This window comes from Canis aureus, chromosome 25, assembly GCF_053574225.1.
Source record: "Canis aureus isolate CA01 chromosome 25, VMU_Caureus_v.1.0, whole genome shotgun sequence".
NCBI classification, from domain to species: Eukaryota; Metazoa; Chordata; class Mammalia; order Carnivora; family Canidae; genus Canis; species Canis aureus.
The window spans coordinates 27,632,191-27,646,789 of record NC_135635.1 but is presented as its reverse complement, the minus strand read 5'-3'; the positions used below and the strand labels follow the sequence as shown (position 1 = coordinate 27,646,789).

General features: G+C 34.3%; 1 protein-coding gene across 2 annotated transcripts in view; it reads left to right on the top strand.

The window, feature by feature from the left end:
- PDE3A (phosphodiesterase 3A) overlaps window positions 1–14,599 on the top strand; it is a 314,238-nt gene that overhangs the window by 2,918 nt on the left and 296,721 nt on the right. The window contains exon 1 of one of the 2 annotated variants that reach the window (XM_077870851.1): window positions 6,554–6,650. The exons of the other annotated variant lie outside the window; for it this stretch is intronic. Coding sequence (XP_077726977.1) covers window positions 6,606–6,650 — 45 coding nt within the window. The 5' untranslated portion in view covers window positions 6,554–6,605. Of the gene's footprint in view, window positions 1–6,553; window positions 6,651–14,599 lie in introns of those variants that run through there. 2 annotated transcript variants of the gene reach the window in all.

Here is a 14,599-nt window from a genome sequence, read left to right as displayed (position 1 = left end):
ACATGGAATAGTCTCTTATAAGATAGGGCAATATCTCATACGTTAGCCTAACTGTGTGAAAAGTTCAGGAGCTATATAGTAAATGTCTTATCTGTTTTATCATAAGGAAACAAACTTCTGGTTAAGAGTGCAAAGTATACACTGTCATCTGCATACTTCATGAATCAAGAATCAAAATACTTGTAAAACACATATATAACCCTGCCCTGACTCCTGATTAGGAAAGAATGTCTACTCTCAACTCAAGATAATACTCAGGCAACAGGTGAATTTTAAGTAGAGGTGTAAGGACATAAAGCACAAAGTCTGGCAGAGGCCTTTTGAGAATTTATTTGGACCTTGCTCATTGTGAGGTTTAAAGGTGAGAGAATTTCAGCCTTTTCTTTGTGTGAATGATAGTGGCTACTTGCTTATGAGCTACCTCTCTTCAATGACTCAATTCTAAAAGGTCAAGGAGAATAGAAGATAAAATTCTCATAAGACAAAGCAACTGACAGAGATATTCCCCCCCCCCCCTTTTTGCCTTCCTTCCTAAACCACAGTTTGGTTTATAGATTGGATATTACATATGGAATGAGTTTTGCAGTGTGGTTGATAAAGATGGCTTTAAGCAAAGAAAGAAGAAATAAGTCTGGTCTTCAGTCACAGAATTCATCTGACGCTGGTCTGTCTGTGAATGCAAGTGAAGGTATCTTTATTCTCAGTAAAGAAAAGTTCATGACATTTGTATGGCTTTCAGTTCAGTGGTACCAGTCTAATATCCTCAAGATGCAGGCTGATTTTGTAGATCAGTGTGTCAAACTGTACTTTTTTGGTTGGCAGACATGTCCATTAAGGAGTATGTATCTTTTCTAAGTAGATGTTCACATCCTAGGGCAGGTATGTCTCCCTCAAGTTATCATTGTACTATCTAAACACCGGAGTATACAGAGATATTAGAATTTCGTGTATTATTAGATATTTTATATGACTAATAAGTTATTTTTCTTTTCTTTTTTAAAAAACTTTTTATTGGAGTTCAGTTTGCCAACATATAGCATAACACCCAGTGCTCATCCTGCCAAGTGCCCCCCTCAGTGCCAATCACCCAGTCACCCTAACCCCCCGCCCACCTCCCCTTCCACTATTCCTTGTTCATTTCCCAGAGTTAGGCGTCTCTCATGTTTTGTCACCCTCACTGATATTTTCACTCATTTTCTCTCCTTTCCCTTTACTCCCTTTCACTAATTTTTATATTCCCCAAATGAATGAGACCATATAATGTTTGTCCTTTTCCGATTGTCTAATAAGTTTCTTTTTCAACACAAAATTTAAATTGTGCAGTTTTAAACATTTGGATATTGTATTTGAAAGGATGTTTATTCTGTTTGCACATCAGGGGACACCACTGGCTAGTCATTCCTCACTAATTACTGTAGCCACCTTGCACATTCATCCTTTTTTTTTTTTTTTTTTTTAAATCTAGTTGAGCCAGACATGGGCCTCCATCGAGGATCCTGGGATCTTGACCTGAGCTGAAGGCATATACTTAACTGGCTGAGCCACCAAAGCTCTCCCACATTCATCTTTGAAAGATTCCAAACCGATGCCATTTTACTTTAGTTACATGTTAAGAATTTAATAGTTTTGCCTATGGTTTCACATGAAATAAAACACAAGGTATAGGGCTCTCTCCATTAATGTTCCACTTACTGACAAAATTCTTTGTGTTGGATACAGGATCTGTCAGAAACATACAGCTGTATACTTTATATTGTGTAATTAAAAATCAAAGTATTTTCCAGAAGCATTTCCCTAAAGCTCTTAACTAAATATCTTTAGCATCAATAGATTTTTAAAAAGATTTCATTTATTCGTAAGAGAGACAGAGAGAAAGGCAGAGGGAGAAGCAGGCTCTCTGTGGGGAGCCCAATGCAGGATTTGATCCCAGGACTCCGGGACTCTGGGATCACACCCTGAGCTCAGATGCTCAACCACTGAGCCACCCAGGTGTCCCACAACAACAGGTTTTTGTAGCAATGTCGTGGAGCCTGATGGTTGGTTATCAAAAGTAGGATTGAGTTTTTCATTGCTGTTATAAGAGATATTTTCAAATGAAAAAAATAAGAAATGGGTATGTTTTTTGATGGTAGACACATGATAGGCCTTGTTACATCTTCTGAGTAAATATAACATACTTACGCTTATACTATGGTTATAAAATACAGAAGTATTTCTTTTGAAAATAACATTGTCCTTTAAGTTTCTAAATACATTTTAGTATAATCTCCTGTATTTGTGAAATTGAATAAATTTCAGAAACAATCACAGGTTTTAATTCTATTACATTTCAGTAGTATAGCTCAGCTTAGGTTGATACAAAGAACAATATTGATTATTTATGACTTGCTGACAGAATTAAAATTAATGTCAACTTCTGAAAACACTAAAAAGAAAAAGATTTTCTTATCCCTTGGGAAAGGTAAGAGAAAATAATTTTTGTGTGTATGTGGACAAAATTGTGATTTTTTTTTTTTTACTTTGTATATAGAGATATTTAAAGCATACTGAAAAACTGTTTTAACTGACAGAAATAGTCAGTGAATCTATATAAATTTACAGAGGTTGGAAGGAGTCAAACAGTAATTTTACTCTTTCTGTATTGAGTCTAAAGTGTAAAAAGTTAAAACTGTAGAACTGAAAGAAATGCTGTGTATGCTGGGCTGTCATGTTAATTAAATAAACAACCAGAACAGTGACTCTGTGTATGAAATACATTTTGAAAAGCCTGGGCAGGGGGTGCAGGCAGGCTAGGGTGAGTGACACTGGCATGAAAAAGCATTCATTGTATCTGTAGTGACATTTGTGTGAATTTGTTGTATTCTATTAGGAAATAAAACTCTGAGAATAATCTTTGCAGGACTCTAGTTGAATAAAGGCTTTACCAAATTTAATTTTACTTCTCATTTAAATAAGATTGAAGCAGGATGCTTATGAGCCTCAAAATTAGAAATATTTCCGTATATAAGATTTTAGTTAATATGGTTGGTGCCAGTAACATCCCAGTAGAGTCTATGTAGACTTCATTGAAAACTTGTGTTACGTAATCTAAAGAAAGGATGAGTTTATCTTGGATTTAGGGAGGGAGTTGTATTTTTCAGGAAATATTATTGTTGTGAGATGTAATCTCGTGGATATATATGAAGGTAGTCAATGCAACTGTTGTATCATGTAGTAGTTTAAGAGATTTTGACATGCAGACGCAGTGCCTTTGCATAGGGCAAGTTTCTTTGGCTTTGTGAAATGATGCATAAGGTTACATGTTTGTGGTGAGTTGTTTATTTAGTTGCCTTTCTGTCTCCTGTCCCAAGCAATCTTCTTCCTCCTCCTCCTCTTCTATTTGAGATTTAGAATTGTATCTTCTAAAAACCCCTCAAGATACATGAGATTGACAACTCAATTTATATTTACTTCTACATTCATGCTTTTAATGAAGGTCTATTAAAGAATTCAGAATGAGCCTCAGAAGGTTCAGACTTCTCCATATTCTTACACTGAAAGCTATTTTCTGTTAGTATTCAAATGAACATTATTTCCTTTACATGAACATTTAAATCCTCTTAGTAATTACTTATATATATATACTTTTGCTACTGGTGGTATTTTTTTTTTAAGAGCCCCCTCTCCCCCGCCCCCTCTCCCAAGGCTCCTAGGGAGTTGTCTTATACTTAGATCTGAGAATATATTTGTGCTGTTGTCAACATGAAATATATAGTTTTGATCTCTGGAAGAAAAATATCTTGAAGATGTGCATAAACTGTTCAGAGAAAGATGTGTTGGATGACAATTGTCAAAATATTGGACATATGTGTTCAGCATAAAAGTATACTATGGTCTTAAAAGAAGATGCTACCCTTAGCTCATGTTATTCATAAAGGTCTTTGGTCAGTGAAACTATCAAATGTCATATCAACACGTTTTTGTCTATGCATTAGGTCTCATGCTAAAAATCGTACACGTTATATACAGATAATGGAACAACACTCTTCTCTCCAGAGCTTAAAACTAATTAGGGTAATAAGAGGTCAACCTAAGGAAAGGGGAAATCAGTAAAATACCTAAATGGCCTCTTAGATAATAGTTGAAGGAATGCATATAATAGCTTAGAGTAGGTTTTAAATCTAGATCCAGAACATTCATCGCTTCATCGGTTCATTTTTCAGGGGTAAAAGTCAATAGTTTCATAGACTTTCATAACTTTCTCAACACCTACTGGTTAAACATAAACGTTTTTAGATTTTGAGCAGCTTTACATTTTGAAGGCAGAGAATTTTTTTATTTGAAATGGAAATTAATGTTAGTATACCTCTTATAGTACTTCTGAAATACAGGTAAAAATATTGCAGGAGTTAGGAAGTTATACTTCAATATAGTACAATGATTGTTTGTTTTCACATCCTGAGGTAGTTTATGGCTTCAAGTAATTTGTAGCAGTGAGATCTCAGAATGCTCAATTCTGTGCAGGCTGTAGTTAAGAGACTAAAATTAGTCTGATTTTAGAGAGAAGGAAACTGAGGGAGAGTCAGCTAAATGTATGTACCCAGTCAGAGGCAAAATGTTGGCTTTTATCCATTTTTCTCTTGGACCTGAATATGCTTCTGGGGAAAGAGGGTAGGAAAGGAATCAGGCTGGTAATTTTAAGTCTAAATATCTTTTGTGATTTTTGCACATGGAACTAACTCTGAATTCTCATTGAGAATTAGAAGACTGAGTAAAACTTGTTGAATGGACAGATAACACAAAACTCTTCTGAGCCCTTACAGTGAGTTTTCTGGTTATCAAATAGTACCTGGCAGCCTCTGGAATGTATCATTCAGGACTTTGTCCCACGAATGAATATCAATTGCATTGGAGAGTCTAACTTTGTGGAGTCTGTATCTCATCAATGAAGAGCATGCTCTGGTGGCTTGACTATTGATTTTTGTTTTCATTTTAGTTTTTTAATCTATTTCAAAATGTCCAGGGTTTCAGAATTCAAGGCAAAATGTAATCTGCACATCAGCAAAGCATTTCTTTGTTAGCAGAAACAGCTGGTGGTTTTTGTTCACCTAAGTTATTTTGCATGGTTTCCTCAGGAATCCATTAAAATGTAAGTAAATAGGATGTAATATTAGAGGAGGTCATGAAGAACATAACCATTTATAAGGTGGGAAGCTAGTTGGGAAAATTCACAAACTAAACAACTTCTACCTGTTTGATTTGATTAGAGCTGTCCTTTATTATTGGGGAATCCAAATGGTCATTAAAAATTTTTTAAATATAGCTGGTCCTACTAAGATAGTAATAAAAGTAGTTAAATGCATTCATGTTCTTCCATCCTGAGATAGTAATCAAGTTACATGAATGTACTCATGTTCTTTCATCCTAAGAAAGTTTCATCTGCGCATAGTTATAAGGAACACATTGTGTCTACTGGTGCGTGTACACATGTGCACATGTGTGGGAGCCTGTGTATGTGAGATTTTTTCCTCTGCCAGGAAATTGCTTTAGTTGTATTAATTTAGTGGAGAAACAGTGTCACCCAGTGGCTTTGATGAAAACAGTCCTGTAAACAGGCTAGATAAGTGCTGTTGCTGTCCAATAGAAATCGAACACGAGCCACATAATTTGCCATTTTCTTGTAGCCACCCAGAAAAGTAAAACAAAGCAGGTGAGGTCCATGATAGTAATGTTTAAAGTAATCCATTATGGCATCTCAACATAAAATCAATGCAAAAAATCAAGATATACTTTGCATTCTGTTATTTTGTTATAAATTTAAGTATTTTGTGTGTGTTTTACACTTAGAGCCTATCTCAGTTTGATGTAGCCACATTTTAAGTACTCAAGTGACACATGTGACTAACAGTGCTGCGCTTCTGTGCTTTTTGGACAGTGCAGCTATAATTTTTAAAGGGATTAAATACTTGAATATTAATATTACCCCTTCAATTATAATGGCAAATCCATATAGATTTAATGATGACACTTAATATACAATTGTTCAAATTTTATGTGACTTTGGTAGCTCTTTTTTGTACCACTAACTGCTACACTAATAGTTGGCAAGTCAGTTTCCCCTCGTTTCTTCATTTCACATTAATGCACAGATTTAAAAATACTATTTTAATTAGAGGGGTTATTTCACAGACTTCTTGAATAAGGAACCTTTATGTTAACCTGAATTATAACACAATATCAAGATTTTCAGTTATTTATGATTTCGTCTTTCAGAGTTTGATTTGTAACCGGGATTGCTTATGTGTACAGTGTGAACATGTGATTAGTCACGTTCATGGTGATTAGTGTATAATTGGGTTATCTAATGTCTCTTTAGAAATGAAAGTGTTTGTTTATAGTGCAGGTTATCTTGGTAACTTAGGAAACTAAAGTGACAGACCTGCTGGTAATTTTAACAGATGAAAAGTATAACAGTGTCTATAAAGGGCTGATGACTTCTCACCATTGCTTATGTAAAAACCACTTTCAAGGATATAAGAAATGAAATGAAAAGAGTTCCATTTTGTGTGTAAAAAGGGTTGAGGATTTTGGTAGTCTGGGATTTCAAGACGAGCAATTGAGATGAGATGGCTTTGGAGCTCTGTGTGATTTCAGGGTGGACTCAGAAAAAGGTACAGATGTTGAGGACAGTGATTTTTTTCACCTTTCTTCTATCTCCTCTCCCCAAACTCCATAAATTCATTAACTGTAGCATTGTTCCATTATTACTTTGAGAAGTAATGAGAAAATTACTTTTTCTATAAGACATGTTCCTTTATACATAGATATATACAATTTTTTTTTAGAGAATGCATTTATTTTGTGTATAATGGTTTATATCTGTGTGTGATGTTTGTGGTGACCTTTCATTTATAAATTCCCCCATCTTTAATGCAAAGCCCATTATTTATCTTTGCATTCCAGAATAAAAATGGTGAGAAACATAGATTTTTCACGTATCACTTAGGAAATCAACTAAGAACAGACAGTAGAATCCTGATATACAAAGAAGCACATTTAGCTAAAATGAAATAATGTGGACTTGGGCTCACTCCTGGTGATGTCGGCCAAATTTAGACTTCTTGAAGTAGCTAGCTGGACAATAAATGGCATAAAAATCATAACTGTTACTTGAAAGAGTTTGTATTTGAATGCAACTAGTCATTTGCCCTGGCTAATTTTGAAATTGCTTTAAATTAACATAGAAGTTGGTCTTATTAATTTTTTTGCCAGTCATCTTTTCTGACAATGTGTGTATGTGTTTGTATGTATATACATAACTTTTCAAAGAAATACATTTTATTTCACATGTTTTTAACCTAATAGATTCTTCTCTCTCAGGATGTGCTTAAAATTTATGGAATGCCATTTTATCCCCAATACCCCACAGTACCATGTCAGAATATTGAAATAATTTTGTGTAAGAAGCTTGTGGTTTTGATTTAATGGGATTTTAATAAAAGTTTTCCATCTTCTGAAGTAAGTTTAAATAACTGAATATTTATGCTATGTCTGTGGCAAGTCTTTCCCCCTCTCCAGGTATAATCCACTTAAGTAAGTAAGCCTAATGGAAGTTTGAAGTCATTAGAAATATTTTGGGGGGAATGCTTCATTTTGTGGCAACTCATGTGGACTCAGCCTTCTTAGGACATTTTAAACTAGTCTGAATGCAAATAAAGGAGATAATTCTCATTTTTAAACTGTTTCATATAATCAAATTAACAGGTCCACTTAGGACATATTCCTCAGGAGGCATTATGATATAAAACATCCTCTTGTTTGGTAGTTCATATTTTGGGGTCCTGACCCTGTACCAGTCTCTTGGGAAGTTTGGAAAGCCAGAACCTATTGAGCTGCCTAGGCTACCTTCAAAATTTGCTTTCTAGGCTCGCATAGTAAAGTCAGATTCTGAGCACAACAATTTTCATTAGAAAAGAGTCAAACTTTTTAGCCCTCTCTTCTCCGCCATAAATATTCCCTTCCAAAAATTCTGGCCCAGTAGCCTTGCTCATTGTGGGTGCTGGCTGGCAGGCTAAATGGATGGAAAAGAAATAAATGACTTTTAATCTGAAATACTTATCTCCTTAATCTCCTGAGGTTGAGCTGGTGATTAAACCGATTTAAGTGAATTTTTATGGAGAGAAGAAAATAAATAGTTCATTAGCTTGCCTATAAACTTAGATTTTTAATGTATTTGTATTTTTATTACTTTAAAAAATATTCTCTTGCATGTGTCAGATAAGGGGCTGAATTTGCACTTACTGGGAGGAAATCCCACTTTCAGCATGAGTCCTAGATACTTATTTTTAGCTCATTCCTAACTGAAAATAACCAAAGCTACCACCAAGATCATTACAGTGTAGATTTTAAAAGGAGCTTTGAAATTAGGTCCATTTTTTAGAAAAATAAAAATTGAATCTCTTTCATGTTCAACCTAGAAATTAATTGAGAAAGAATAAATGTTGACTTTTATTTGTTCCCGTCACTCTCTGCAAAGTGTTGGCAGGTGTTTTCTACTGCTACTCTTTTACACTTTTGTGGTTTTGTTATAGCTTCTTATTGAATAGCTGTATATCCTGAAATGTCTAACATAAAGTAAATCTATCTCTCTTTCTTCTTTTAACTGTGTGCAATTACAAAATCTGTTTTGAGCCAGTTGCTTCCAGAGGTGATTTTATGAAATTAGCTTATTTAAAATATCACCCAACGGCAGTGTTCATCCAGTTGTGCTAATAATCTAGAAGTTTGGTAGCATAATTTTAGAGTCCAGATGAACTGAAAAATTAGCACTTTGTGTGGTTTAATTGAAATGAGTTTTTATCCAGTCGTTTTGTTCTATCTAGTTTTTGATAGAAATTGACTTGCAAAAAAAAGTTTTTTTTTTTTTTTTTAAAATTATGCCCTTGTTTTTATTTATTTATTTATTTATTTATTTATTTATTTATTTATTATAGTCACAGAGAGAGAGAGAGAGGCAGAGACACAGGCAGAGGGAGAAGCAGGCTCCATGCACCGGGAGCCCGATGTGGGATTCGATCCCGGGTCTCCAGGATCGCGCCCTGGGCCAAAGGCAGGCGCTAAACCGCTGCGCCACCCAGGGATCCCCCAAAAAAAGTTTTAAGACAAGAATGTTTTGTTGCTGTAGTTTTAATGCTTAATAATACAAAAATATTGTTATACTCTTTCACTGAAATCAGAAACATCTCTTTTGAGTATGGGGGGCAGATTATCATGCCTTTAGATAAACTATGAGTACAGCGTTTAGGGAAAAAAGTTATTATATAGAGACAAGTTTCTTTTACTCTGCGGATGTCAAATGGTGTCATTGATAATTTTTTCTTTTTTAAGAAAGGTTGCTGTTACCGAAAACTATCAGTTTGAGATTTCTTTGAATAAATTATCTTTTAAAAATCTGAACATTTCCATTTGAAAACATAAAATTACAAACTAAGAATTTAGCTATAAATTGATATTTTGAAATAATAGAAATATATTTTTGTAAACAAGTCATTTTAATTTTAACATATGAAGAAAAAATTTAGAAGCAAAACCTTTTAACTATATTTTCATTTTAGGACAGGAAGCTTGCTTTGTGTCTGTACCATCTTGAGTAGTGTCTGTTTTTACTCTTAATGATTTGTTTTTGCTATAATGGGAATTGTTTTTGCTAGATAAACAGGGCCTAAATTATAACACAATTTTGAAGGCAGTAGCCTCACTTTGTCTGTTTCTCTTTATTTCCTTTTACTGTAATAATTGGATCACCTCTTCTTCCCCTTTAGAGAATGACAACTTGAGCTTTTAAATGTGGAACTTCTGTAAGGAATTAAGTAAGGAATTAAGTAGTCCTAAATGAAAAGTATGAGCATTCGGTTGGAAATGTCGGGTACAGCTAGAAATGAACACTGATTAAGTTATCTAAAAAATAAAGTGGCATTCAGAAATGGAAACTGCCCACAGTAAGTGAGTGAGAGAAATTAAGGCTAGTATTTGCTTCAGCAGAGAAAAGACTAGATCAAAAACAAAGGAGTAATTCCTCAGTTAAAAAAGATATTTATGTATAGTCTTTTGGGAACATGACGTTGGTGCATTGAAAATCTAGGACTTTTCATGATTTGGAAAGAGAAGATCCTCAGAGAGTCACTCCTGGACCTTGGGCAGGAAGTCCAGCCATGCATTGGCTTGGGATCCGTCTTTATACCAAAAGCACTTAGATTGTTTTGCAGAAGTCATAATGCTATTTATGAATTTTCCTGATATTACTTTCCAAAACATCAATTCTTTACTTCTTTAGTGCATTTATCACTGTGACTTTACAAATGTATACTTAGGACAATCCTGTGTGAACTTTTACCTCTTATGTGACCAGGTTGATTAAAAAGATCGGCAAGTAAGGGTATATCTTATTGAATATCCAGGACTCTGTTTATTTCACATTGACTATTTGTTACTTTCTAGGTATCTCAAGAAGCCTAGATTCTTTGCTGCTTTTTCCCTGGTGTTAATCTCATATAATTGTAATGCCATATTAATCAGACTGTTGTCTTAGAATTCTAACAGTACATGTTTCTGATTAATACACAGATGCTTTAAAAATCTGTGAGGAGATGTCCTGACCTCCCTTACTTCCTACTAAACATCATCTGGTATTTTCTAAATCTAGCTGCATGCTGTAGTTCTTAAATTTTAGTGTGAATAAAAATTAGCTTAGAAGCCTATTAAAATGAAAATTCCTAGGTCTCATGGTCAGATATTCTACTTTAGTTATGTGTAGCCTGGAGTCCAAAAATCTGAGATTTTAAGGTACACTCTAGCTACTTCAGTGGAGAAACACGAGACTACAAACCTCTGTCCAGAACTAGACAGAAAGGCCTGACTTTTGCAGTCTGATTAAACAGTTAAAAAGTGATTGGCTTAGTGTTGTGGGGAAAACATCATTTATACGTACACACAGATTATAGTTTATGAACCTATGACATTAGTAAAATTTTCACTTTGTTTTCCCCCATTGAGAAACTTCAGTTTTTTCTTCTGTAAGATAGGAATATTAATTTTTCTACCTATTTCATATGGCTATTATAAAGCCTCAACAAAAATAAATTGCTATACAGATGTTAAGTAGAAGGAGTATATGCACTGAGACAAGCCAAGGCTTTGTAATGTGCACAAGTTTCTTCAACTTTCTGAATTTTAATAATCCTATCATAATATGGGAGTAATACAGCCTATTTTTTAAGGTCTGAAAATAAAATTAGTGGAAATTATGGACATTGGTTCTTGTCAGACATCCTTTCCAAATGAACAAGATTGGTATCTGTTCCTACCCACCCATTAGGACTGTCATTGAAGGTTGTGGGCTTATCTCAGGAAGTATCAGATTTACATTTGATTAAAAAAGCAGACTTGTAAGTCTTACAAATGATGCAGGTTTTCAGGAAGCTAATTAAAATATTAGAGTTGCTTACATCATGATCAAAGTTACTGATAAATGCAGAGCCTGGGGAGTCAGACATAGAAACAGTGGAAAGAGAAAAATCTGACAAAGATGCGGACAGGTGCTTCTGAAGAAAATTATATGAATGAAAAAAGGTTGAAGGGAGATATTTAGGAAAATTGGAGTCTTTGAACATGTTTGCAGAAATGGCTGATGATGCTGTTGTCAAATTTGCGATATGTGTCCTATAATCCCATCAGAAACTTGTGTATTAGCTGCCATTATACATCATATTTTGTTTTGAGAAACAGATTTCTTGGAATTTTTTGCTCCATTTTTTTCATGGTAGGATTCCAGTCATATCCTTCCTGTTTCTTATAATTTACCAGTGGTACCATTATTCTCAATGGGGACTTCCTGCTTATAATCTCTGCAAAGTAGCTAGAACAGTGCAGGCTTAGCAATGGCCCTCAGTGGAAGGTAGTGATTGTTTATTTATCACATAAAAATAATTCTCTAGATGCTCTCTCTTTTTACTAGCTCCCACAGGAACCCACTGTAGGCCCTGGTACTCAGACCACTTTTCTTCCAGATTTTCCCACATATTGAATGATCTTTCAGTCTAGTCTGAGGTGGTTATTTTGGTTTGACCTCAGAAGGAGCAAGAATCCTGCATCATCTTACTGTACCACCATTGGCTTCAATTTAGACATTCTTCCTGTGGTAGTCATCTTTCCTCCCAACTCGGTCATTGTACATTCTCTGGTTTTCGCTTCTGTGATAGAGAAGGAGATGTCAGAGAGGTGATGGGAGAGGGCCAGTGGATCAGTAGGCCATGGGAGTCCTTGCAAAGCTGTTTGTCTAAGCCATTGAAGGGTTGTAAGAAGAGAAAGGATATAATCCGATCTATGTTGAATAGGATCTCTCAGGATTTCAGTGTTGAGTGAGAATAGGTTTTAGGATGGAAGAAGGGAGAAGGCTATTGCAGTAATCCAGGTAGGATTGAGAATTAGTCTAAGAGATAGTATTATTGGGAAGTATATATTGAAGGCAATACCACCAAGATTGGTATTGACTGGCTGAACTCTCTGAGGGTAGGAAGAGAGTTTTTTCAATGTTTTCTCTTGTATGCAGTGGCCTAGTATTAAGGGTGTGTGTGTGTGTGTGTGTGTGTGTGTGTGTGTTTCTTTAAAAAAAATCTGATTGGTTTGACTTTTTTTTTTTTTTTTTTTTAAACCCTTTTCCAGTTTACCTTCTGTCCTTGCTTTTCAGAGGATGTATAAATTGTAAATCCAACTTTCAGGAAAGCTGTCAAACTCCTTACATTGAAACAAATTCCAATTAAGTATCTTAATCTCGTCAAAAGTTGTTTGTTAGGGTATTGTAACATTTAGTATGATAAAGGTTGGTTTTGAAATTTTATTATATAAATGTCTTTATTTCAAAATAAACTTTTAATAAAGAGTTGTTGTCATATTCTCCCTCTATTTGTAGATGCTTTAACATCTTAACCTCTGATATAGCAAAAACATTAGACTGTTCAAAGAAAATTTAAGCCTTTCTCTTCTTATTAGTCTTCAATTAGACAAATCCCATCTTATCTAAAGGCATGTTGCCAATCCATCCCACACCTTCCTATAGAGGCAATACTTCTATTTTGTTTTCATATTAACTCAGACCATTTGTCAAATTACAGAGCACTTCAATGATAGGGGCCATATAAATATTTAAATTATGATAGCTTGATTGCCCTGCAACTTTTCAGAGTTTGCTAACTCTACCCTGTGGTTAATATCTGATTATGAAGTATTTTCCATATTGCTCAGGAGCAAGAAAAGATAGGAATTTTAAAACATACAAAATGAAGAGCTTTTAATCACATGGGAAAATATTTTGATAAGTAGAGCGGGAAACTGGGAAACAAAATTGAGGATATGGCATGTTATGTATAACAACAAAATAAATAACAGAAAGAATAGTTGTCAAAATGTTGTTTATAAGAGGATATTGTGATTTTTTAATTTACTTTTCTATTCTATTTTTTTTTAAGTTTTTCACCCTGAACACGTATTTTATAGTCAGAAAAGCAAAACCTTGTAAAGAAATGTTATCATTTGACATTGTTTCTGTCCATATGTCCACAGAGCATTTTTAGGACCACTTGCTTAGTAGTTATTGGACTCAGAGGCATGGAAATAGCAATTGCAGATGCTTTTATAAATGGTAATGTGGCCTTTAATAAAATTGTGAGGTAAAACTTTGCTGGAGAAACTTAAGATTGGATATTCAACTGGTATGATCCTCCACAATGGGTCCTTGCAGCTCTAGACTGATATATACACAATGGCCCAAAAGTATAGTTTTATGAAAAATTATGCATGTGCACTGAAATACATATTTGGAAGCGTACTTTATTTTTTACAAAAGTTTTTGGTCCTATTTTAGGTTTAAAGTTGGCAACAAAACTATAACTCTGTGCCAATGATATGGTGAGATGAACATGAAAACAAATCATGTTTGACTAAGGAGAAAAAATTCTGTGTAAAACCTACCTAAGGAGAGTACTGAGCCTGCCTCACTGATTATCAGGCCTGTAAGGTTGCAAATAAAAATCAACTTTATAACAATTGTTTTTCAAAGTAATAAAGATAAAAAAAACTTTGCCTAAATGAATTTCATGTACCAGAGTATTCATTCAATACATTGTATACTAATTTTTCTAATAGTTTATGCATAGCCTATAAATATAAGCCTTTTTGTTTTATAATATTTAAAAACTTTATCCATCACTCGTATGCAGAAATATGTTATTTCTATACTTTGCTTTTCTGCATCTGAGTTTACACTGTGTATAATATTGATTAGTTTCAATTTTGCTTGTCAGGATGTTGATTATTCGTTGCATTTCCTGCATAAGACAAAGGATCTTTATATATTTTCATATGTTATTATTTGTTTAAGTGAATGAATGGGAGGAAAATGGTGTATATAATATTTATTTATTTATTTATTTATTTATTTATTTTTTAAAGATTTTATTTATTTATTCATGATAGTCACAGAGAGAGAGAGAGAGAGAGAGGCAGAGACACAGGCAGAGGGAGAAGCAGGCTCCATGCACCGGGAGCCCGATGTGGGATTCGATCC